Below are 26,657 nucleotides of genomic sequence, written 5' to 3' on the forward strand. Positions count from 1 at the left end.
TGTCAGTATCTTTCACAAACAAGTCCGTGACTAGTTTGTTGTCCAGTAAAGTGACCCGGACTTCCAGGAAGGGTAGACTGGTGGTGCTGATGGTATGAGTGAATTGTATATGATCATCAAGATTGTTGATATACATCAGAAACTCGGAAATTTCTTCTGGTTGACCAATCCAAATTAAAAAAATTTCATCAATGTATCGCCACAGGGTAAGAATGTTATTAATCCATTTGTTGTTGCTCAAGATGTGATCCATTTCCATGCCATGCATGAAGAGGATGGCGTAGCTAGGCGCTGCGCAGTTACCCATTGATGTGCCAACAAGCTGCAGATAGTAATCATTGTTCCATGAAAAATAACTGTGATAGAGTGTAAATTGTATGAGTTCGAGTATGAGAACTTGCAAGTCATCGTCGATGGGATGGGTCAATAGAAAAGATTCAATCGCTTCAATACCCCTATGGTGTGGTATCGATGTGTACAAGGCACATACGTCGATGGTAACCAGCGTGTATGTGTTGTCGGGCTCCAAGGTCACTTGCTGGAGACGGTTTAAAAAATCAGTGGTGTCATGTAAGTAAGTTGACATGTTCTTGACAATGTTCTAAAGGTGAAGGTCAATGAATTTCCCTGTTGGTTCGTGGATGGAATTCTTGGTCGATACGATGGGGCGAAATGTCGGTTGATGTAGATTCTTGTGAATCTTGGGTAGCATGTGAATGCTGGGACATTTAGGATGAGCTTGTGTTAAGTACTTATGATCTTTGTCGGTGATAGTACCCATGGTAACGGCATTATCCAGAATGGTTTTCAAAACCTTGGAAAACGACTCAGTGGGGTCATGCGTTAATTTCATGTACAAGTCGGTGTCATGGACGTTTTCAGTCACGCTCTTGTTGTAATAGTCACTGTCCATTACAACCAATGCTCCCCCTTTGTCTGCTTTGCAACACACAATGTTGGGATTGCATGCGATTTGGTCCAACGCTCTGGATTCCCTACGGTTGAAGTTGTTGCGTATGTGAGCTGTTTTTTTGAAACAGTCTTTGATGGAGTTCATAGTGATGGTTTCATATGTGTCGAAGATCTTGTGGCTCACCGGGGCCAAGAAAGGGCTCTTACTTCTCAATTCTTTGCAAGTATGAGTCACAGGGGTGCCCGTAGGGGGACATACATTAGTAAAGAAGTTGCGCAGTCTCAAATTTCGCATGAATTTGTATAGACTCACTTCGGTTTCCAATTCAGAGGCATTGTATGTAGGAACGAATGAGGTACCTCGTTCAAGTGTAGACAGTTGGGAGTTAGTTAGCGTGGTTTTAGAAATGTTAATGACTAAAGTATTTTGCTCCTGGTAGCCTGGGCTATAGATGTTGTTGTTTCTTTTGCGGCTTCTGCTCCTCCGGGTTCGACGGTGATGGCGGGGCCTTTCTCTAAAAAAGAGACACCAGATGTTGAAGCGATGGTTTGCGAGATGTTTTCAGTGGGTTTAGAAGGTACAACATTTCTAGGTGGTCTTCCATGAAGAGTCCCTCCCCTTTGTGAAGTAGAGCCATCGGTGGAGCTACCTTCATCTGATGAGGGATTATTGTAGGGTCTTTGTTGTCTACGTTGGGCATAAACTTCGGCCCAACTGTACACCTCCCCCAGCTTATAGTCCATGGTGTCACGTTTATATTTCCTGATCTTTCTGTCATTTATTTCCTTTGTATATTTGTCCAATTGGATGTTAATGTCAGCTAAAGCCTTTTCCAATTCATCTTTAGGCATATTACTGTCTAAATTACGTTGAATTTGAGCAATTTCTTTCTCCAAGTCATCGATGACTTTCGAAAGTTCCTCTACGATTAATAGAATTAAATCAAGTGAGCAACGGTTGAGGATGGCGTACCATCGTTCCGTAAATTTTGGGTTGTTCCTGCAGAGGGTAGGCTTAAAGGCAATACGTAGACCTCTCGGGATACGTTGGTCTTTGTGGTATCTAATGAGGGTTCCGGCGTGTAGGCGTCGATTAATGATTCTTTTGGAGGTGTAAAGTAATTGTCTTAACATGCTGGGGTTAGAAAATGTGCTTGTGGAGGGCGGATCAACTTCCTGAAATAAAGAATATATGCGACTGGTTTCTTCGGGGGAAAATCCAAATGTTTCAGCACGATTGGCTGTGGTGCTGGCGATCTCTTCATAAGACATCTTGTGTGGGTGCTCGCCAAAACTCCCAACTGTCTACACTTGAACGAGGTACCTCATTCGTTCCTACATACAATGCCCCTGAATTGGAAACCGAAGTGAGTCTATACAAATTCATGCGAAATTTGAGACTGCGCCACTTCTTTACTAATGTATGTCCCCCTACGGGCACCCCTGTGACTCATACTTTCAAAGAATTGAGAAGTAAGAGCACTTTCTTGGCTCCGGTGAGCCACAAGATCTTCGACACATATGAAACCATCACTATGAACTCCATCAAAGACTGTTTAAAAAAACCAGCTCACATACGCAACAACTTCAACCGTAGGGAATCCAGAGCGTTGGACCAAATCGCATGCAATCCCAACATTGTGTGTTGCAAAGCAGACAAAGGGGGAGCATTGGTTGTAATGGACAGTGACTATTACAACAAGAGCGTGACTGAACACGTCCATGACACCGACTTGTACATGAAATTAACGCATGACCCCACTGAGTCGTTTTCCAAGGTTTTGAAAACCATTCTGGATAAAGCCGTTACCATGGGTACCATCAACGACAAAGATCATAAGTACTTAACACAAGCTCATCCTAAATGTCCCAGCATTCACATGCTACCCAAGATTCACAAGAATCTACATCTACCACCATTTCGCCCCATTGTATCGACCAAGAATTCCATCCACGAACCAACAGGGAAATTCATTGACCTTTACCTTCAGAACATTGTCAAGAACATGTCAACTTACTTACGTGACACCACTGATTTTTTAAACCGTCTCCAGCAAGTGACCTTGGAGCCTGACAACACATACACCCTGAATACCATCGACGTATGTGGCTTGTACACATCGATACCACACAATAGGGGTATTGAAGCGATTGAATCTTTTCTATTGACCCATCCCATCGACGATGACTTGAAAGTTCTCATACTCGAACTCATACAATTTACACTCTATCACAGTTATTTTTCATGGAACAATGTTTACTATCTGCAGCTTGTTGGCACATCAATGGGTAACTGCGCAGCGCCTAGCTACGCCAACCTCTTCATGCATCGCATGGAATTGGATCACATCTTGAGCAACAACAAATGGATTAATAACATTCTTACCCTGTGGCGATACATTGATGACATTTTTTTAATTTGGATTGGTCAACCAGAAGAAATTTCCGAGTTTCTGATGTATATCAACAATCTTGATGATCATATACAATTCACTCATACCATCAGCACCACCAGTCTACCCTTCCTGGACGTCCGGGTCACTTTACTGGACAACAAACTAGTCACGGACTTGTTTGTGAAAGATACTGACAGAAACAATGCCCTATTTTTCACCAGTTGTCATCCATCTTCTTTGAAAAGGCATCTACCTTACTCGCAGCTGTTAAGGGCCAAAAGAATCTGTTCAGAACCTGAGGCGTACGAGTTGTCTGAGCAAAAGATCCTACAGAAATACAGAGATCGCAGATATCCTGAATCCACTATGCAGGTAGCCAGATCACGCATTTCCAATAAGAATCGCCAAGATTTGTTGACTCCACACATCAAACCTACCAGCAACCTGAGACCGGTCTTATTCCACCAAAAGTACTGCCATTAAGAATATCATCTTAAAGAACTGGGACATGATTCAATATAAACCGGGTTTCCAAGGTATTTTCAACCATAGACCACTGTTTGCCTACCAGAGAGCGAAAAATATCAAGAACATTTTGGAGACTCGACCAACCGACTCCTCTACCCGCTACACTGGCACCAAACCTTGTCTTAATTGCAGTCACTGCAATAATATCATCCCAGGGAACACCATCAATCATCCATCATCTGGAAAAACCATCAAACTTTTGACTAACGCAACTTGTGATTCCAAAAACGTTGTGTATTTACTTAAATGTCCCTGTGGGTTAAACTATGTCGGTAAAACTGAAAGGAAAATAAAAGTTCGCTTGACCGAACATAAGAGCACCATAAGGAACAAGACCATCAAAGCACCTCTCGCGGCTCATTTTACCGCACACCATCATAATGTCAGCCAACTGCGGTTCCTTGTTTTGGAGATTGTTCCGTTGAGACCAGGCATGGATAACAGAAAAAGACGTCTTCAAAGAGAAACCGTTTGGATAAAGAGACTTGATGCATGCCAGCCCAAAGGCCTTAATGACCGGATTGATTACAGTTGCTTCCTTTGACCTACCTGCTGTCTTACTTGCTGACTTTCTCTACCCACATGTACCTTTGTCTTTTTGTTCCTTTTACTTTCCACTTCCACATTCCATACGTCTCTTACAGTTTTCAGCTTTAACTCTTTATTTTTCCCACTTTATTTTCCTTGACACTCATCTACTTTTTTCTGCGTTCCTTTTGTTTCTCTTTACCCTCACTGCACTTTTCTCTTTATATTTGTCTTTTATACTGTGATCTGCATATTTGCCCTTTTCCTTTACTAAATTTCCTCTACTCTTTGTTGTTACCTTTCCGGCACGTCTTTAAAACTTTAAGCTTAAGATTCTCTTTATTGCTTGTATCCCCCATCCAAGATGGCTGCCTAACTTACGTTTGTTTTCCTAGTCCATTTTTTGAACCTCCGTTACATTTTACTTTTACTATTTTATTAGTCACGTTATACTCGTTTCACTTGATTAATGTTTGTCTCCGTGTTCACATTTGTAGCTCATTGTCACTTTCCCCACTTGCTGGTACACGTTCTCCCCTTAGTCCGTTGTTTGTGTTTACGCCTCACGTCTATTTGTATTTACTTCCGGATTCACCCCCGGCACTCTTCACTCTTCCGACTGACACGCTACGCGTAGTTCCGTGGAATTATCCGCTAAGCCCTGAACACTCTGTTTGCTTTAACTTCTGCCACACGGGTGATTTAAACACTCACTCTGTCATCGTAACCTGTAAATAGTGCGTTAGGTATTCTTTGACCGGTGCGCACCTCGTTTTGTTCGATGTTACACTTCTTGGGACTGTCATCTATATCTCAGGTATACTTCGTCTTTTCACCCTTTCCGCTTACCTTTTCAGGCACCCCACGTCCAACACGCGCTTCCCTGCATGTTATCCTCCACACTTACACTTGTGTTAATCCCGATTCACCGACACACTTTACGTTTGACCTCACCTTGTTTATGCTAGCACCTTTTGGAGGCCGCTCCTCTTCCTGATACGTTGTACTCTTCATTTTCAGATTGCGAATTGCCCCCTGACGAAGGGCCACAGTCCCGAAATGCATAGGGACATTTATATTGCAATTGGATTTTCATGAACATTGAATTGTGTATACAATTTTTCAACGTAGTCACTATGATTTAATATGTGACTCTCAAAATAAATCCTACTCATAATGGAATATTGATGAACAGTGTATTCTCATTTTCGACTTTGCCAACACTCATTGAATTTTCCTTGAAGAAGTTACCTTCTCTAACCGGAGTGCCATAGGAAACAGTGCAGGAGGTTCCTGCACTCCCCCATTTATACTCAGATATTGTGCCAGGTCTCAATCGTATGCTTACTGAAAGATTTCCATTTCTTCTAAAGAACCTTTTCTGCTATGTTGAACCCGGCGTTTTCTGCAGGGTCACCCCAGAATATTGCCTTCCTTTGCTGAAACTGTGGTTTTTGTTCACTTTTAGGACTCTACCCTTTACTCCTGCTAACCAGTGGCAAAGTGTTTGTGCTCTACTTTCTCTACATAGTATGATTGGTTTACACCTGATTGGTCTATTTACTTTACTTATAGGTCCCTAGTAAATGGTACTACATGCACCCAGGGCCTGTAAAGTTAATGCTACTTGTGAGCTGCAGCACTCATTATACCACCCACTTAGGTAATACTATAAAACATGTATCAGTTCAGTCACTGCAGCCTGTAGTGTGGTTTTAAACTTACAGTTCAACCTGGCAAAATAAAGTTTGCATTCTCTAAACCTTCCCTCTTATTACTTATAACTCCCCCTTACCTTATAGGCCAGGGTGGATGGTATTTAAAAGGTAGGCAATGTGTACTTGAGTTTTAAATGTCCTCTCTGGGAAAAACTCCCTAAAATCGTTTTTTACTGTGGCAAGGGTATCTCCCCGCAAGGACTAACACTGGATTCCCTTATTACACTTTAAAAGTGATTTCACTGTGGGACCAGATAGAAAAATACTTATTCTACTCATATGAATTTTGATTTAAAAAGCTCTTTAATGCTCAAGTCTGATATTAAGGGGCTCATTCTGATGGCGTAACGATCGCCACTGCCGGGCCGGCAGTGGCGATCGCTACGCCATCGTAATGAGAATTACCCACTGCCATATTATGATGGCTGTGGGTATCCCGGCGGACGCAAACTCCGTCCGCTGCTTTTCCGCCGGTAGCAGTCATTACGATTGCCTACCCGGCGGAGCTGGGCCACTAAAATGGTGGCGTTGCCTAGCAGGCACCGCATGCCATATTAGGATGTGTGTGTTTTGGAGGCATTTCCATGGCGGTGATGCCGCCATATAAAGGCTGGCGGGGATTGGCTTTGGGGGCCCATTACGGGCCCCCTCTGTGGGGAGGGGGCTTGTCAGGGGGTGCACTGGGGGGGTACCCATGGTACCCCCCTAAAGTTCCGTGCACCAAGTGGCAGGCACCGTGTGCTGCCTGCCACATGGAGCAGGGAAATTCTGTGCGTGCTCTTTTACCATTGCGAATGGTGCAGCAGCCAGCAGCACCATCTGCAATGGTAATAGGCCAGGATGGTAGGCACATCCTAATTGCACTGGTGGGACTGCCGCACGTCTGGCGGGCGGTCCCTCCCCGTTATGATGGCGGGGGGGCTGATGTCCGACCGCCATCATAATGAGCCCCTAAGTTACTATTCTGAAAATGTCACTTTTAGAAAGTTGAAATTTTTCTGCCTAAATCAAATGTGCCTTACCGCCAGTATCCAGGGTCAAATGACTCTAAATGGCTCTACGGTGGTGTGATGTGTATTTCTTCTAGATAGGGAACAAAAGGGCCTCTGGTGTGGGGAATGGTGTTTCTCTCCTGAGCAGGATAGCCTGTGTGGTTGTACTCAGCCCTTCCTGGGCTTCAAAGGATAGCCTGAGGGCTGTGCCAACCCGCTTTCTGACTTCTGAAGCTGCCTGATCCATCACCCACAAATGCTGATGACACCTGGGCTCTCCTGCCCTTTGTTACCATAGACAGTTTGGAGTCAAACTCATGTGAAGAGAAAGAGCTGCCCAGAACCATTAAAGGTAGACGATGAGAGGGACTCCGACACACTGACCGACACTGTATATAAAAGTGGCACACACAGAACATCTCATCAGAACACTCATGGACATGTGGAAGATTCAGAAGAACGGGTGCCCTGCTGTCTGAAGAAGGACGACTGGACATGCTTGCTTTGAACCCAGAAGTGACTCCAAGGGTCAGTTGGCTGACCTGTTTGAGCAACAAGCTTCCAGAGCCCTTCCCTGCAACTATCCAGCTAACCAGCACCAACTGAATTAATGAATCTTACATTTGTAAAGCACATCAGTCGCTCCGAATGGAGCATCCTGGCGCTGTGCGGCAATGGGAATAAAGTTCATTGCATAACTTAACAAAGTAAGGTCAAAATGTCAGGGGCTGCAATGATCTAAGTTTTCAGTTGTTTCTTAAAGAGATGATCTCTGTCTTGTCTGTAATGCATTTAAGGTGGTTGGCTTGCATCCACCGACTGACTTCCGGTAGGCATAGCTTAAAGTTGTACTCCGAGGCCATTGAATCTTTGTCTAGGACTAAAATCAACTGCTTGTCATCAGCATATGAACTTGTTTTGGTATCAAAGGGTGATATCAATGAGATGAATTGGGCCCTGTGGAGGTTAAATAGTACTGGCTAAGAGAATAGCCTTGTGGTATGCCTGAAGGATTTCAACCAGGCCAAGGCAAGATGAGATATGCCACAGTGTTTTATGTATGTCATGTGAAATGGTGTTGAATGCAACTGATAGGTCCATCAAGATTAGCGCGACATTCTTCCCAGAGTCCAGGGTCAATTTTAAGGTAACTGCAATTTCCAATAGTGCTCAGTCGGCTGTCGGGGGTGCAGAATATTAGCCTCTTCCAGAAAATGTATTAGTTGATTATTAACCAATTTGCTGGACCTACCTGAGCTCTTCGACTGGTCTGTTAGAGTCCTGATTCCCAGTAGGTTCATCACCAGTCCCTGGACTCTTGGCTGGCATCAGAGTGTACTCCTCCTTCTTCACAACTACAAAGACTGAACTACAGGTGAAAATCCAAAAGTTTTGTGGTCTTCGCAACCACAAGAGGACTCTTCTCATCAGTAACAACTGTCTGGGTCTCCCACAAATGCAAAGCTACGGTGGCGACCTGCTCTTTGCTCTGTCGACAAACTTCTCATGGCTCTCGGCAATGCGAAGCTCTGGCTAAGGCTCCTCGCATGGGCTTGGAAACTGTGAGAAGGTAAACTCTTCACCGGGACAAACTTGGTCCCTGTATTTGCCCCGTGCTTCGTCCCGGTCAGCCTGTACTTGTGGCTTTGACCCAGTTTATTGCGGCCAGATAACCGCGAGTTGTGCTTTTTGCTTTTTGGCACTATTTTCACTTGAAATGTAAACATTTTTTAGTTTCAGTTCTGCTTTTTAGATTTTTGTCAGTTTGGTGTCATTTTATTTATTAAAATATACTCTATTGTTCTAAATTGGTTTGGGATTTTTCTAATTTAGATTTTTCACTTTAGTACGATTTGAGCTCTGCATGAATAATATAATGAAGGCTTCCTAGTTACCCGGGAATCCTTATTGCCAGCTTTCAAGACGCATTGTTACATTTGTAACAATATACAGTGATTGGTATGTAACTTCAAGTTGTTCAGGTTCTGACATTCTTTTAACTTTTTGACATATAGCTCTATTTTATTTTTTGTACAGTGTCGATCCAAAAATGTATTGAGCCTCGAGAAAGATCTTTGTCTAAATATCAGGCCCCCCTAGAAGGTCAAAATGCGTCGGTGTAATTTGCAAAGGCTGAGGGCATGTCCAACATAAGTATAATAGACAGAAAGTCTTTGTTTTATAGACTCAACTTGGACTGTCTATGGTTACTGAAACGGGTGGTTTTTTTGTCCCAGCCTCATTGGGCCATTTGATATTTCATATAAGACAAATAATAACATGGAATTAGTGATATGTTCTGAAGTGTTTTGTGTTGAACACTTATCTTTGTGATTTGGATACTGTTCGTTGTTATTTATTGTATTGATGTTAAATGCCTGCAAAATATTTTTGATAATGTATTGTTATCATTTTTGAGCTACATGTACGTATAATTGTTATCACCTTCTGAAGTCTGGTTGACTCTATACTATACTACATTCTCATCATTTTCTTCATGGATGTCAAATATTTTTCATAATTAAAAGTTCTCATATTTTTTTCAATAAGTGCTGTGTGGATGTTTTTGTGTACGTGTGTTAGATAATTGCAACATGGTTTTTGAATAAGACAGAATGTTCTTCTGAAGTAAAGGGCCAGGAGCAGTTATGTGGCTTATAGAAATGAATGTTATATCCATGGTCAATGGGTTAATATGTTGTCGCTAATTTAGCATAAATATTTTACATATTGCCTCTAAGTTAAGCCTGACTACTTTGTGCCAAGCTACCAGAGGGATACGTTTAGGTTTATTTAGTGACGTTTGTGGTTCACCCTGACAAGGAATGTGTTTCTTTTTGAGTAGGTCTCTCAACCTTCTCAACTAATAACCCAGTTTCTTACATGCTACATTTAAAGATTCCAGAATCAACATTCTACTATCCAGATAAATTCTATGAAGAGATTAGTCATGATGTAAGGGGAACTCTGTAGGAAGAATATGAAATAATAACATCAGGAGCTACAGAATTCCCCCCAGTAGACTTCATTGTTGCCACAGGATTGAACTTTTGGGACAGTATTCTTCTGTATCCACTTTTTCAATGCTTCTGTTAGGTTAAAATCAATCAGCGTTGCTAGGTGATACGTGTAAGGGCAGCATTTAATGGAGCTTTTAGTGAAAATGATGTGAGGGGTAAGTTATTAAATAAAACTGTCAATTCTTTTAAAATCGTTGTAATCCTAGAGTCAGCATGCGTGAAGGAACAGGATGTTCCATCAGAGTCTCTCACATGTCTCAAAGGAAATTGAGTTTTCCTGGTTGGCTGGGGCAAAGTTATCCTGATGTTAAGTTGACACCAATAAGCATTCCTGTTACATAAAGATGATGTTTAGAGTCAAGTTCATGCCCAGAGACCCTACGCCACCCAACACGCACGCCTTACATGAACATTTACTGCTGAAACACTGATGCCAACACACACACTGCTGCACCTTAATTACTAAAACCCCAAAATATTGTAGCACATTTACAAACTTAAAATATACACAAATGTAAGACACAAACAGGTACTATCTCCACATGTGCCCAGCATTCCAAGGCGGCTTTTGTCACACACAGATCTCACACTGACACTCTCTGTCTGTTGTCAGATATGTAAACACAACACTTATTTCTTATGAATATATTCTTGCAATATTTCTTTAACACATATTCCAGAAAACTTCCCACTTTGCATATAGCAAGATATCCACATACAAGGACACTCATAAACATATAGTTCAAAGGATGTTCACATAATCATCACAAATAGATAAGCATTGGCAAAGCCAATAGGGATTTCCCTTAAACCTATTGGCCTTGCCACGGCTTTTTTAATATTTCTGTTAAGACACTAAAAAAGTGGGAAACACAGGTTGAAACTTGCAGATTAGCTGGTGCCCATCAATATTCTGTAGCGATTACATTTTGAACTATCAGCTCTTCATTCAGAGCAGGAGGTGAGTTGAGAGAACAGGCTTGGGTTTGCTCTAAGAGCCAGAACAGAAGTGTTTGAGATTGCTTAAGTTAGGTCAAAGTGTTTTCTACAATCATGGATTTCAGATCAGTTGTGCATTAACAGAAGCACAGCTTCAACTGAGACAGTATGGTCAATCAATCAATCAGTTTATTTGTAGAGCTCTACTTGTCACCTGTGAGGTGCTCAAATTTGTAAGTAATTCCCTCTAAGGTTTCATTTCTCCAAGAAAAGTCCACATGCCAGCAGCAGCCACAAAACTACTCTTGAGAAATGGTATAAAAAAGGGGGCCAGTGTAAGTGATTTGTTACCCTCCAATATTCAGAGGTTTAATTTTTGTGAACTGAAGGTGGTCCTCTTGCAATGGAAAGAAAATAATTAGATGAATGACTCATAAACCTGGGCATAGTTTGCATAGTAGCCATATGAGTAGCTACGCGAAGTGCACATCGCACTACGCACGCTACGCATAGCTACGTGTAGCTACGTGAACTGCGTAGTAGATCGGTAGGGTAATGCTGTTGGCACTGATTGCACAGTGCCGGATGCTTGTCCACACTGTGTAATCATTTCAAATGGCATCTTGCACAGTGTAAGCGGTTGTTTTCTGCCGCTCGAGTAGATTTGTACTCGAGCAGCAGCTTTCTCAATGCCGACTGGTAGTTTCTCATCGCGAGCATACGCCAGCACTCGAAATGAGAAACCTGACCAGCCCGTGTTGATAATCTCGCTGGCAGGTTTATTTTCCATGCTCGTGATCAGCAACATGATGTTGCTGATCGCGAACGAGGAAAAAGTCTCGTCGGGATGTTGATTTTGCTCGTTCGCGGTCGCCAACTTGACATTGAGTACCGCGAGCAAGCAAAAAATGCCCGCTATGCAGTTTTGCACTGTGCTACGTGCAATTCGCGTAGTGCGTAGTAGCGCAAACTACGCACGCTCCGAGAGCGTAGCCTAGTACTACGCCCAGGGTTACTGTCCATAACCCAGCTGGGTTCTAAAACATACACAAATACATTGGAAAAAGTACCCACAAGCAGCGGAGAAAGGGAAAGAGGGGAGTATTAAAATAATTGGTGGGATGGGGAAAGGCTGTTGAAGCAACAGACAAGCTGGGTGGGGAAAGGCATGGAGAAGCAACACAGAGCTTGAGAAGCAGCATGTAGGAGAAAGCAAGAAACCCATGCACTCCCATAGAGTGCTTACAGTAAAAGGAAACAGTGGTTTTACTGAATGCAAGCTAGATCAGCAGAGGAAGACAAGGCACCCAGTCAGAACACTCTGAGAACAAGATGCTCCTGGTTGGGACACAGGCATGAATAGGGAGGAAAGCCATTGAATCAAAGGCTATTAGTGATATAGTCTATGACCGCAAGATCTGAGGTGTGTATGCTAAGAGTAAAAAAGCTTATATTTGAGGCAGCTGATGCGGGCAGAGTATAACAATTTTGGTGTCTTTGAATCAGAATATGATGCTAGAATATTTGGAGTGACAAGTCGCAACTTATTTTACAATAAACACTAACACACAATACTCTGCAGGCCAACAATTGGTACTTTGTACGAGGTGGCCATATTGGTTTCTCTGGTCAATGCGAAGCATTTGATCTGTGCATCCCTCACTTGGCTCGTGTTCACTGTGGTTGAGTTCAAGTAAACCCTGCTCACCTCAAGAATATCGCCACCTGCGGAGGGGGCTCTTGGCACACCATTGGCCTGGTCCTTTCCCAGCTGAACCCAGGTTATCCAAAGAAGACATATAGTAAACGTTAAGGTTTGCAACAGTGAGGAAAGCAATCTTATCGGATAAATGCTGAAGGGAAATATTTAGTGACAGAGCCATGCTGACAGTCCATACTAGTCAACTACAAATTATCACAGACCTAAAGAAAGACTGGATTCATATACATTTCCTATTTGATTCTAAGAGGCAGGATGGTGATGACAGTCGTTGACTAAACATGTCTATCCAAGATCCCTTTTGAACCCATATGGGCTTTCCTGCAATGAATGAAGGTACATTCTCAATAGAGCGGCACTGCTCTTCTTCGTGCCTCGCATGGCCACTAGTTGAGTGTTTCTGTTCACAATAAATCAGGAACCTGCTTTCCAGATCTAGGACAGGAAATACCCTCCCTTGGATAGTATAGTACTTCTTATGACCTCTCTGCACTATATTGAGTGGGAGTGGTGGTGCTATAACAAACCTTCTTCCTCCTAATCACAGATTTTGAATTGTATTTCCTTAAAACTAGGAGTTTCTCTTGGTTGCAAGCTACTGTGATGGAAGTTTATAATTTGGTGACAGGAAGTCTGACAGAAAAATAAGAAAGTCTTACTCCCCAAACAGCTTCACAGACTTTTGAGATGTCCATGCACAAGATTTAAGCCCAGAAGCGTGGCTGGAGATGTCACACAAGGGAAATCAGGGACTACCGAGGAGAAAAGCACTTTAAAATCTGTGACGAGCATGGCCATTTAGTGCTGATGGCCCTAATGCCTCTGTAGGTGGTTTAGAAGTTGATATACATTAGACAGTGTTGTACTGGGAGCAGGTGCGAGTGGGCTAGTTCTCGTCTCCCTGTGAATTTGGCATCGGCCCGTGAGGTCAGGTGGAAGGTGTGGGACAACTTCAGTACCTTGGTAGCGTCCCTCAAGCTCTTGCCACTGAATGTAAAGCCTAGTGGAGTGATTGGGGCAAGGTTAGCAAGAATCATAAGATACTTACATTGGTTTCTAGCAGCTGGCTGTGGGTCCTTGAAAGGTAAGTGACCGCATCATGGATGGAGGCGAAGAGCTGAGCCTTGGTGATGGTTGTACTGAAGAAATTCCCCATCTCCAGCTCATGAATGACAGAAGCTGTGAATAAAGGATCCACATGAGTTCAGTTCAAGGAGCAGCAGAGAACAAAGCAGGTGATTTCCGGATAGGGACAACAAGGAATACATTAATAAATAATAAGACATGATTTGAATTAGCTGTGCCATGGCACTTAACAGAGCAGGATCCACAAGGGGCCACACCAGTCTTCATTAAGGGTTGCTCCCTGCCTGAATGCCACTAGTACAGACATGGCCTTGTAGGTCAAGACATGGTGCTTGTGAAGTAAGGGATTAGCTCATGTTCAAACATATCTAACCTGATAGATATGTAAGGTTAGATATGACCTGACCTGGTCATATGTGACCGATGTATCACATGTGATATGGGTCAAATATTATATCTGACCCATATCTAACCTGATATAAATAAAGCATGTGTGCTACAGAGCAAAATGCACTGAAACAATGTGAAGATAACCAATATTTTCTTTCTGTTTTGTACTGCATATCTATTAACACATAAAAGAAAGAACATGGCAGAAAGTTTCCACGAAAGGAAAATGCTTGTTCACTTTGCTTTTGATGCACTTTTTAATCAGCTAAAGAGGTTCTGCATAACTGCACATCATAAGGAAAGAGAAAGCTAGGGCCTGCTTTAGAGGTCAGCAGACAGATATTTCGACACAAACGCGATGGATATCCCGTCCGAGTTGTTACGAATACCATAGAATATAATGCATGTGTAATAAGGAGGACAGGATGATTGTCACATTTGTAACAGAGTAACCTATCCTCCAAGCTCAAATCAGACCCCAAGATATGAATCTGCTAGCAGAATAATATATGCCAAAATTTAATTTAAGTAGTAAGGAACTGTTTGCTCATGGGTAGGTGGAGGTGGAAGGGGTTGTTTCAAACTTCTTGCTTTATCTTTTTAAAGCATCCCCTCCTTGCCCTTATTCATATTTCTATGTAACTTCTAGATCTCCCTTCCATTGCTATTCTCAGCCTTCAGAGTTGCCTCCATTCTTCTCAGGTCCCCTGCTTCTCTTTCTTTTCTATACAAATTGTAAAGACTGTCACACTACTGAGGGTATTTGAAGGTAGAAAATAGGTAAACACTTGCATGTGTGTATCGCCTACCGATCCGGGGTGAGGCTTCAAATATTCACTAATGCGTTTCCCAGAATGTGAATAATGTCCCTACTATGCACACCACCAAAAAGATTTAAACCGTGTGAAATTTCTCAAATAAATAATCACTGCATGTTATCAATTTTATCAGTTCCAATTTTCATTTATTTGTATAATTATATCAAATTCATAGTATTAGTCCATCATACTATATCATTTGTCATCATAAATACTTAAGTATCCCAATGCACTTCAGGACTGCCCTTCATCAGCGGAGTCTCTCCTCCTTGGTGATAAAACACTCCATGTAAACTCAGCATGTAAACTGAACATTTTATCGCCATTGAGGAGATACACTCCTGATGGAGTGTGAGTTCTCAGACCCCAGGGAGCTCACACAGGAGGCAGACCTTTTGGTGGATCCCAGAGGATCTGAAGAAGCATCTGGGGTGATTCTGAAGGAGGTGGCTCAGATTTTCCCCAACCAAGTGAGGTAGGGGAAGGTTGTGGTGGCCCAGATAGGCCCCAGAGTAATGGGAGGGGTATAGGGTTCCATGTCCTGTGTCAGAGGAGAAGGAGTGGAGTGGGCTGTGTCCCGAGGTGCCCGAAACCCAGTCTCAAGGCCTGGTTGGTTCAATGAGGGAACACCAGAAGGGGGACCTGGTCTGTACCGGGAGGCCATCCCCTTAGGGGGATCCCAAGGTGTCAGTTGAGCTGGGGGAGACTGCTGTAACCAGCATTCCACCAGCTCTGGGGTCTGGCAGCACCTCTCCAGTAGGGAGAGAGCATGTGTCCAGAGAGAGGGGTGAGAGGGGGATGCATGCTCCAGTGGAAGGACCAGTGGATCAGGGGTTGCCAGCTCTCAGATCAGAGCACCCCAGGCCTGGCCCTGGTGAAGCCACTTATGCCCTGGGGGTGGGTCTTTAAGCTCTGTCAGGTGGACAGGAGGCTGGAGACCTGTGCCAGGCAGACTCTTGCAGAACTCCAGAGGAATGTGTTTCCCTTGGGGGGCGGTTGGTGTACTCCCCCAGAAGTCCTGGGTTGCCAGGCACAGGTCAATCCTAAGGGTACAGACCCCGGGTTGGTGATCAAGGTTCAGGGTTCCCCCTGACCTGGAGGAAGGGGCGACTGCTGACAGTGCACCTACTAGTTTGTCTTCTTGGGGCACCGCTTCAGGTGGGGGGAGTGAGGGCAACCTCACCCCTAACCCCTACCCAGTCTAAGGGTACAGACCCTAGGCTGGGATCCCACTTGCAGGATAGAACCCCTGAACTGATGGGCGAATTGTGCAGGACACCTGCCACAGATGCCCAGACAATTCCTGAAGGTGGTACCACTCCATGTGACAGGGTACAGAGCCCCAAGGAGGAGGACCAGGTGTGGGAGAGCCTACCCCAGTCCCCTGTCGAGTCTCAGGGTACAGACCCTGGGCTGGAGGATCAGTGTCAGGATATCCCTGACCTGACAGGAGGGAGAGTGGACAGACAGTGCCAGGCACCTGGGGCTACTGTCCCCACTCTCTGACACCACAGAGGTTTGAGAGCCCTAAGAGGCATAAGGCCGTGTCTCATCACTGACAACTGTCAGTGGCCACTGTGGGTTGCTGTCCTGGTGGACAAAGTTGCCCTTGGGTGGGGGACAGGAGTCACACCCCTGGGGTGGACTGGGCCACACCACTGTGTTGGCCATGTTGATATTGTCTGCCTGTTGGGACACACCTGTGAGCAAGCTAAGGTTAGGTGCTGCACAGATGGTGTCCACGGGTGAGGAGAAGTGTTGCCCATGGGTAAGCTTAGCAGGCTCTGAGAGTATGGACAGAGGGCTCCAACTGGGTTCAGAAAGGCGAGGAACCAGAATGTGCTCTTGCTATTGTTGGCCTATCGCCTCAACCAGGGAGGTTCATCAAGGGATTGATTAGTCTATCTTGTATTTAGGCTGGAAGGGGGTTTTGTTGGACCTGGCTTCTCCAGTGGGTTTATCCCTAGACTTTTTGATTTTTGGCCTTCTGTTTCTGACCTGTTTTTGTTGGTTTTATGACTCTGGGCACTTTACCACTGCTGATCAGTGCTAAAGTGCCTATACTCTCCTGGTAATCGTGTTATGGATTGGTGATTCCATGATTGGCATATTTGAGTTACTAGTCAGTCCCTAGTACAGAGCACTGTGTGTGCCTAGGGCCTGCAAATCAAACGCTGCTAGTGGGCCTGCAGCACTGATTGTCCCACCCACATAAGCAGCCTGTAAATGTAGCTCAGGCCTGCCATTGCAGAGCCTAGTACTGCCATGTTGACCTGGCAAGTGCACCCACTTGCCAGGCCCTAACCTTCCCTTTTCTTACATGTTAGTCACCCCTAAGGTAGGCCCAAGGTACCCTTGTGGGCAGGGTGCAGTGCAGGAGCGGCTCATCCATGTGGGCGGAGGAGAGTCGCCCCACTGCTTTCTCGCATTGCGAGAAGCAGAAACATAAAATGGTATTATAAATACCATTTTATGTTTCTGCTTCTCGCACTGTGAGGGGGGCGGACCTGCTCCAGGGCAGGGGAGGGGTGGCTTGCCCACTGTTGTGAATGCTGACTGTTTGGTCGGCCCCAGGGCCAACCAAACCAGTCATACACACTCTGCCCTTTACTCCATGTAGGCTGCATGACATGGAGAAAATTGCCTCCCCATAGATGCCTGTGCGGTTGGCGTCCCAGCCAATCACAACGCTGTGATTGCAGGAGGAGTACTGCCCCTCGGCTGTGTGCTGTTGGGGGTGGCCTGCAGCGGTTGCTTTTGTCTTGGGAAAGGACTGGACTGGTGCTTTCATCATCCTGCTGTTAGAGTTTTCTCCAAGGGCTTGAAGTAGAGCTTGCCTCCTGTTGGGAGTCTCAGGGATAGAAAAGACTTCAGAGATCATGTCAGGGACTATCCGGGACTGTCTGGGACACAGTCAGGGACTTGGGCAAGGACTGGGAACTGGATAGAAAACGTACACAGAAAGAGGAATACAGCCCTGTCCAGATCACATAGGGAGTCAGAGGCTAAGACTCAAAGCATGGGCACTCAAGAGGCAATTTAGCATTGAGAATGACTACATCCAGGATGGACGTGCAGATATATATACATATATATACACACAAAATAACCATGACAAAAAAGGGAATGTGGGGTAAAGCACTTGGCAGCTCCACAAGGTAAGACATAAGCTCAGTAAGTTCCTCACCCACATTTGCTGTTACAGATACTGACTGCAAATACCCACATATAGGATATGAATGCAAAGGCAGGGTCTGTGGAGCTGATACCTATGGGGATGTTATAAATGTAACTGAAGGACAATACTCACAATGAACAAGAAACACCACCTAGGTTGTCAGCTGTGTCCACGGATCCTGGCGATCAAGCAGGAGCATGCAAGGAGGTAACAGCAAAGGGTTAGAACTAAACACAAGCACAATAGACAATGAGCTAGCAAGGAGGAGTGCTTAACAGGAAAGTAAGGAAATCACAGGGCACATTTGGCTGAAAGCAAGTAGCAAACATACAAGGTAATAGAAGCAAGACAGCAGGAATAGAAATATAGTAAACTAGGAAATGGAACCAAGGAAATGGAAAGAAAAGCAGGGACTGGAAAAGGTTATACAGAAGGGGAGGCTACGAGGGTATACTAGAATAGTATTGAATCAGAAAACAAGAAAACACTTTAGCACTGAAGGCTGTGCAGGAGCAGAAACTAGAGTTGAGCTAAAGCTCATGAGCCAAGATAGCACTGCAGGCAGTGCTAGTTCAGGAACAGGAAATTACTATAGCATAGGAGTCAAGGTAGCACTGCAGGCAGTGCTAGATCAAGAAAAAAGGAAATAGCTACCGCTCAGGAAACAAGGAGTCAAGCGAGCACTGCAAGCAGTGCAAATCAGGAACAAGAAATAGCCGAAGCTTAGGAACAAAGAATAACTATAGCTCAGGAACTCATGAAACACGGTAGCATTGCAGGCAGAGCTAATTCAGGCACAAGGAATAGCTATAGCTCAGGAATCAAGGAACAAGGATTAACTATAGCTCAGGATTCAAGGAATTTCAAAAGCTCAGAAAACAAAGCTCGGTCTCACCGTAACAAAGCTACAATGACCAACCACTATACTGAAGGGAGTCCCTGGCTTAAAAGAGCTTACAGTAATCACATGCATCAAGTGTGACCAGGCTAGCAGCAGCCAGCCACAGGTGAGCTGAATACCTCCATCCATCCTTGGCCTGAAGGGCTGGAGACGAAGCAGTGAGCCGGGAATTCTAGGTAAAGGAGTTTCAGGCATGAGCAGGCTGGCTTCCACAAAACCCAGCATGGATTGGGAATGGATGTCAATTCCCAAATAGTGTCCAAATGGCTGGAAGTCATTATATGCATGAACAGGAGAGTCCAGTAGCTTATTATGACACTGGAGAGTCCCACAGTTCAGCCCCCTGGTGGTGGGCATGAGATCGCAAGGAGCAAGCCCTGACAGATCACTTCTGGGAAATCAAGACAAACCTTTGCCAAGGAGAAGAGCTGGAGAAACTGAGTAGGAATACTGCCCCTCTGCTGGTTTCTGTCTGGGGTTGGCCTGTAGTGGCTACTTTCTGCCATGAAAGGAAAAAGGGACTTTGCTCTTTGCTCTGTACCCTACTTGAGGAAGATCTCCAAGGGCTTGAAGAAGAGGTTGCCTTTTGTTTTGAAGTCTCAGGGACACAAAAACTTCACCCCAGCTCCCCTGAACTTCCTTGCTGGGAATTGTGACCTACCAAGAGGTGCCTGTAGCTGTTCTGGGCCTCTGGAGGTTGTTCTGGCTGTGGGAGCTGGAAAAGCGATGCTAGCCCTGCTGTGCAGCTACAAGAACTCAAGCATCATCCCAGATTGTCGCATCGCATTGAGGCGCCAGGTCTATTGCATCATTGGGGACGCAGTAAGAAACCGATGCATCACCTCCCCACGCAGTAAGAAACCAATGCATCACCTCCCCCAGAGCAAGGAACCGACTCATCACCTTCCCTGAGTGTAAGGAACTGACGCATCACCTTCCCTGCGGCCCCTTTTGTTGGTGTGCATGACGCATCAAAAGTACTTTGTGTGAAAAGGGTTGCATCTGCAATTTGCTTTGAACTGAACTATTTCTACCATTTGAAAGTCATATTTGTATTATTGTATTGTGGATTTTTGTCATTTGGTCTGGTTTGGTTTAGATAAGGATTACTTATTTTTCTAAACTGATGTGGTGTCTATTTGTAGTGTTTTCGCTATATTACTGTATGCGTTCACAAATGCTTTATACACTGTCTCTGATGTAAGCCTGTCGGCTCGTGCCAAGCTACCAAGGGAATAAGCAGGGGTTAGTTTAGAAGTGTATCCCCCTTACCCTGACTAGGAAGAAGGGTCCCTACTAGGACAAAGGTACCTACCTCTGCCAACTAGAGACCCCCATTTCTAACAACTTCTATTAGCCTGGGAAGCTGAGAAGGGATTGTGTGAGGGGTGAACTGTGACCAGCAGAAAGGCAGGCCTGTGGGATAAACCTGCAATCCATGAATCCAAGGTTATTCTTTGCCTTTTACCAAGTGCTGATATTTCTGAGCCTGGTTTAAATGTAGATGACCTTTACGAAAAATAAGAATGCCCCAGCTCACTCAACCGCTGCCACATATATGCTTTGTCAATCATTATCAGCTGAGCCATACAAATGCTTATGGCCTTTTATGAACCTTTGAGGTCAGACTGCTTCACTAGTCCAGCCTTCTATAGCAGACCACATTGCCACTACTGCGATATATTCAACTTCTGCAGAGGGGAACACTGGTGAAAAGGGTGGTCAGAAAGGGTTTTCTAGGATTGCCTCCCTAGTTTAGTATTACCCACTGGAGCTTAGACACCCCAAGATGCAAGGCAAAATATGACATTTCGAGAAAATGTGTTAACATCAGCCACAGTCCCAGCATAGGATTAGATGTCAGCACCTCTGGTACTGTCTATATTGCAAGCCATCAGGACTTCTTATCTATCCTTACTCCAACACCACAGGTACACCAAGATCAGATGCATGCTCTTGCAGGGCTGCTGTCGCTAGATGCGTCTACTGAACTGTTCACTGTGACGTCTCCTTCCAAATGCAAGGCAAATTACCAGACGTCACTAGTAACTGCAGAAAACTTACAATAATTGACAATGAATCTGGAGTTATTACTTCTATCATCATCTACAAAAAAAGGAGAACTCTAGCACCCCACAGGTAATTGTGGGGACCCACCCAACGATTGTCCTACACTTTTATTCTTCAGTTTCAAAGAGAACGGAGAATACAAGCATTACAAGATAAGACTAGACAAGAAACTAATGAAAGGATGACTTCCAGGAAGAGAAAACCTGAATTAGGCAGCCCCCTTGAGTGTCAGAATCAACCTGAGGAGGAAGTAACAATGAAGGTAGCTGAGGGTTCCACTTCTCTCATGGGTAGCGTGGGCTGCAGATGCAAAAGGTGGAAGTTCAGTCCATCGTCTCTTAGTCTACCGTACCCCATCCTATGAGGACCTGGTGGCATTCTTGGAGCATGAGAAGAAGGAAACTGATAGACCACAGAAAGAACTGCGAAGAAGATTAGCATCAAGTATCTGAGTCACGAATGATACGAACCACCACCCTTACTCAGTGCTCAGTGAACTAATGTAACTGGAAAACTATATACTGCATAGTGGGACTCATCAACAGACTGTACAGTTGTTGGATGTGGACCATGAAGAGTAACAAAGAACAGGACAGCAGATAAGGATGAAAAAGCTCTTGGCATTAAAATAAATCTCCTAGTAGATAGTGGAACTGAAGGCATCTAAGGCTTGAAGGCTGAAGACCAACAGGCTTGAACAGACAAGGTCCAATAGACTTGAGTAAACTGATAACACTGGCTGAAGTAGGTATATTGCAACAATAGAATAGAATAGACAACGAAGAAGGAAGAATAGAGAGGAAATACGGCTTATGGCTGGACTGTCAATGACGAAAGAATGGAGCAAAGAACCTGTTGAAAGGAGAGTACCGAGGGTGTTTGCAATTCATCTTGCACTAGATTCAACATACCTTTTAAAGTGATGGGAAAATAGGAAGTGAGGTCATGGCCTAGAACTGCAGGCAGTATGTTAGAAAGGGGATAGCTCTGCATAAAGGTAAAGTATAAAAAAGTCCCTTTTAACATGACTGCAAAGTAACTCAGTCCCCCCAAGCCCAACTATGGTCTCCAGAGGACAGGATGACTCGTGCACTCGCCCACATCCTCCGTGAGAGTGGCATCTGATAAGTGACCACAGAGAAGACTACGGTGGCACCATGCCGGCACACCATGATGACATAGCGCTGGCCAGCTGTGTCAGTGCCCGAGAGCTGCTGTCCAACTACCATGCAGGGAAGGCCGATTGCTACACAATCTTCGTGGTCTCAGCTTCCTGTGGGCTCGTAACACAAGCCATCTAGATCTCATATTAAAACATATGTGCTTGTCATATCTCCTCACAGAACAAGCTTTGCAAAACCAATATCTTTCACTTATGCAAAATTCGATTGGCTTTGTCAATTTTTTTTACATGTTTCACAGAAGCACAAGCCAGTGTTGACCATGTTATAGCACTTTTTTTCTCTTTTTACTTTTACTTTTAGCCATGTTGCACAGCAGTGTGTGCGCAACATGTAAAAAACATTGACAAAGCAAATAGGTCTTACTTTGGCAAAACCTATTGGCTTTGCTAATGCTTGTTTTTAATAACCGTGGCATGGAGGTGTTTTACTGTTTACTTCCTTCCCCACGAGCTACTCTCAACAAATAACAACCACATCCCAAACACAAAAAATGAATAGGTTGAAATGTATAATTTTGTTGACAAAGTCACATTTAAAGTGGAACTGCCTATAAAATTATTTACATAACCCTAAGATTTTGTCAGAGGATACTGACTAACCCTGGGCGTAGTTCGGGTAGCTGCACTATGCATAGCTACGCAAAGTGCACTTTCGCACTACGCGAGCTACGCGCAGCTACGCAAACTGCGTAGTGCACTGTGCAAAATGTTGTTCGCACTGATTGCACAGTGCCGGATGCTTGTCCGCACTGTGCAATCAGTGCACACCGCATCTTGCACAGTGCAAGCGGTCGTTTTCGCTGCTCGAGTAGATTTCTACTCGAGCGGCAGCTTTCTCAACGCGGACTGGTAGTTTCACATCGCGAGTGGTTGCGAGCATACGCGACCACTCGCAATGAGAAACTTGACCTCCACGCGTCGAGAATCTCGCCGGGAGGTTTATTTTCCCCGCTCGCGATTGTCAACTTGATTTTGCTGATCACGAACGAGGAAAAAGTCTCGCCGGGATGTCATTTTGCTCGCTCGCGGTCGCCAACTTGCCGTTGAGGGCCGCGAGCAAGCAAAAAATTACCGCTACGCATGTTCGCAAACTACGCGAGTGTAGCGTAGTACTTCGCACAGGGTTAATACTGACTTGTTTTAATGAAAAATGGCTGCACACAGAGTTTGCTTGATCCCCAAACGACTTGTAGAATAATATAAACTGTAAAATATAATGAGTCCTAACAGCCAGAGCTGCCGACTTTTGTACTGGGGGAGGAAGCACGAGTCCTGGTATTGGCTCAACAGCCTGTGATTCTAGGCAAATCATTTAATATTACCGTGCCTAAAAAATTTATCTAACCTTGTGTAATGTAACGGGTGCTCATGTAAAGTGCTTCAATGCCTTAAATATAAAAACTGTAAAAAAAAAAAAAAAAACACGCCCACTCCCACTGCTTAAGTCTGGCTGTATTTGAGCAGACTATTTTGTTGCACGTTATAAATGGACACACTTCCACTTCACAATAAAGCATAAAAATTATTCATGTACTACATTATTTAATAAAAAAAGCAAGCAGTTGCCCTTGGCGAGGAGGGACTAGCAGCACTAGTCACTTTTCCTGCTTTTTACGGAGCAATGTAAAGCAATGCTGGCTCATGAGGCAACGAGTCGAAACTGCGCTACAATCCTTTCGAGAACAGTTCAGAAAATGCTTTACGTGCATGTGTTTTTTTATACTTTGTGTTTATTTGGGTGGCTGAGTCAAGCTGGCTATATTCTGCTTTACGTATCCCTCTTTTTAGGAAACCTAGCTTGAATAAATCATTGGCTTTTGCCGGCAATAAGATGACATGCATTAAACGCTAGCCACCGTTAATGGCCAGTGCTTAATTTGTAAAATGTTAAGTGCCAGGGCTCTGACCAGGAGGCCACCGCAGCTTGCACCACCCATCGCCCTTGTAATCACTGTCAAAGCAACTACTAACCATCTCTCTCACATGTAAATGCGACAGTTCCGATTATTCTAGGTCCCCAAAGCTAAAGGAAAGGCTGGGGAGGCAGGTATTAGCAATTTTAATGTATATTGTATTCCTAAACAAACGTTGTTCTGCCCATCTCTAAAGTAGACTGTTCTAAGTATAGTGTTGACAATTAGGTGTCGGTGCCGGTGCCAAGCACGGGAAACCAATTAAGGGCCAGTGCTGAGCACCGGAAAGCACCAGCTCAAATTAAGCACTGATATTGGCTGTGGAGAGCACCGTAATAATAATAGGCACTTATTAAGTGCGCAGCTACCCCAATGGGGTGTCCCGGCGCTGTCACAGACAGTGAGGAGGGCAGGAAAGGCAGGCTGGGCCAGTCCGGCCGGCTAAATAGCCAGGTTTAAAGGGTTTTACGAAACAGAGGTTCCGCCTGGATATGCCGTAAGTTCATCTGAAGTTTATTTCAGCATTTAGTGGCACCCACCTCGAAAGATTTTCCACCAGATCTGGCTTTTTTAAATCTGGGTATGATCAGCTGGCATTGGGTGTTGGACTGTAGCGTTCTGGTCTGAGCATAAGGGTAAAGTCTCCTTTTGAGATAGGCGGGCCCTAGCCCCTTGCCCGCCCGAAATGCCAGTGTCAGGACCTTAAATTCATTTCGCTTAGCGATGGGAAGCCAATGAAGTTGGCGCAAGAAAGGGGAGATATGTTGTCTAAGAGGGGTACCACAGATAAGTCGGGCCACAGCATTTTGTACTGTATGTAGTCTGCGAATGAATCCCAGGGAAAGACCGAGATATAAGCCATTTGCGTAGTCCAAATGGGAAGTTATTAAGGCATGGACTACTGTTTTGTGTGTAGCATTCGGTTTTGATTTTCCAAAACAGGCAGCTGCAACAGTTTGGACCTGAACTCCTGATTGTCCCATCTGATGCCTAAATTCCTCACTGATTCTTTAGGAAGGGGAGCCGTACCCAGCTCCTCCGGCCACCATAGAGTAGGGGAGAGAGGGAAGGGTTGATTAAAAAATTAGATCTCAGTCTTATCAGCGTTAAGTCTCAAGAAATTGTGGTCCATCCAGGCCGCAATATTCTTAAGACATGTTTTAAGGGGATCAAAAGTGGTGACCGACACCGCCTTGAAAGTGAATAAAAGCTGGGTATCGTCAGCATAAGAGACAATTTTGATCCCCGATTTAGAGATCATCTCCACAAGAGGGGTTAAGTAAACATTAAAAAGCAGCGGGCTCAAGGCAGAGACCTGTGGCACACCCCATTTAAGAGGTTTAACCGGTGATGTAAAAGGATGAGTTCGGACCTGTTGTTTGCGGTCTGAGAGAAAGGACGTTATCCAAGTCAGTACCGTGCCCTGAAGTCCTATTGCCTTAAGTCGATTCAGGAGGATCTGGTGAGAGACGGTGTAAAAGGCTTCAAACAAGTCTAACAGCACTAACACCGCCTTTGAACCTCCATCTACCATCCCCCTTTCTTCATCTCACAGCAGTGGCGTAGCAGAGGGGGCAGTCTGCCCTGGGAGGCACAAGTTCTGGGGGTGGTAGCCTCCTCTTACCTGTGGCCGGTGAGGAGCAGCAGTATCAGGAATCGCTAGCACCCCCAGCACCACCCCGCTCTTCAATGCCACGGGTGGCCGGCTACGCCACTGTCTCACAGTAACATGCATGCAATATTCTGTAGCCTTCTGCCACATAGTTGTGCCACTTGTTGTGAGGCATAACTCTTCTGTATAAGCAAATTTACTGGTGTACAATGTATAATGAATGATTGGTATGTATATGTGTAAATACAAACAAATACTGTACACTGATTGCATTAATGTATGTTCAGCACAGTTTAGGGGGTTTGTTTCTATGTATAATTAAATATTACCTTGAGAACAAGCCTATTTGCCTATGAAAGGTGAGTGTCTATGCTGAGCTTAAATATTCCCGAAAACATCCGGATTGCCTCCATACTTCCCTCACCGGATCCTCCGGCAAGTACCGACACGAAGATGGCCTCCAACAAAGGTACCCGACCCCCCAACCAAAGGCAAATCAACAAACTGTCGTGGGGCTCCAGGGGGGACCCCAAAGAGGTGACTCCGGATGCCACCCTCAAGCCGCCAACCCCCCCTCCGCAGGGGAAGTCCTCCCCCACATTGGACGACGTTATGGAGGCAATCGCGGGGGTCCGCTCTTCACTCAAGACCCGGATTGATTCGGTGAACGTGGAGCTGACGCTGCTGCGGGCCGACGTTCGGAAAATGGACTCCAAGGTGAGAGACATCGAGGTTAAGACTCTTGCTCTCGTC

The 26,657-nt window shown here is 44.7% G+C and overlaps 1 protein-coding gene across 1 annotated transcript in view; it reads right to left on the minus strand.

Moving 5' to 3' along the window:
* Positions 1 to 13,786: 13,786 nt before the first annotated feature.
* Positions 13,787 to 26,657, minus strand: part of SLC26A6 (solute carrier family 26 member 6) — a 276,916-nt gene continuing 264,045 nt past the window's right edge. The window contains exon 19 of the mRNA XM_078662436.1: positions 13,787 to 13,932. Coding sequence (XP_078518562.1) covers positions 13,787 to 13,932 — 146 coding nt within the window. The remainder of the gene's footprint in view (positions 13,933 to 26,657) is intronic.

This window comes from Lissotriton helveticus, chromosome 9, assembly GCF_964261635.1.
Source record: "Lissotriton helveticus chromosome 9, aLisHel1.1, whole genome shotgun sequence".
NCBI classification, from domain to species: domain Eukaryota; kingdom Metazoa; phylum Chordata; class Amphibia; order Caudata; family Salamandridae; genus Lissotriton; species Lissotriton helveticus.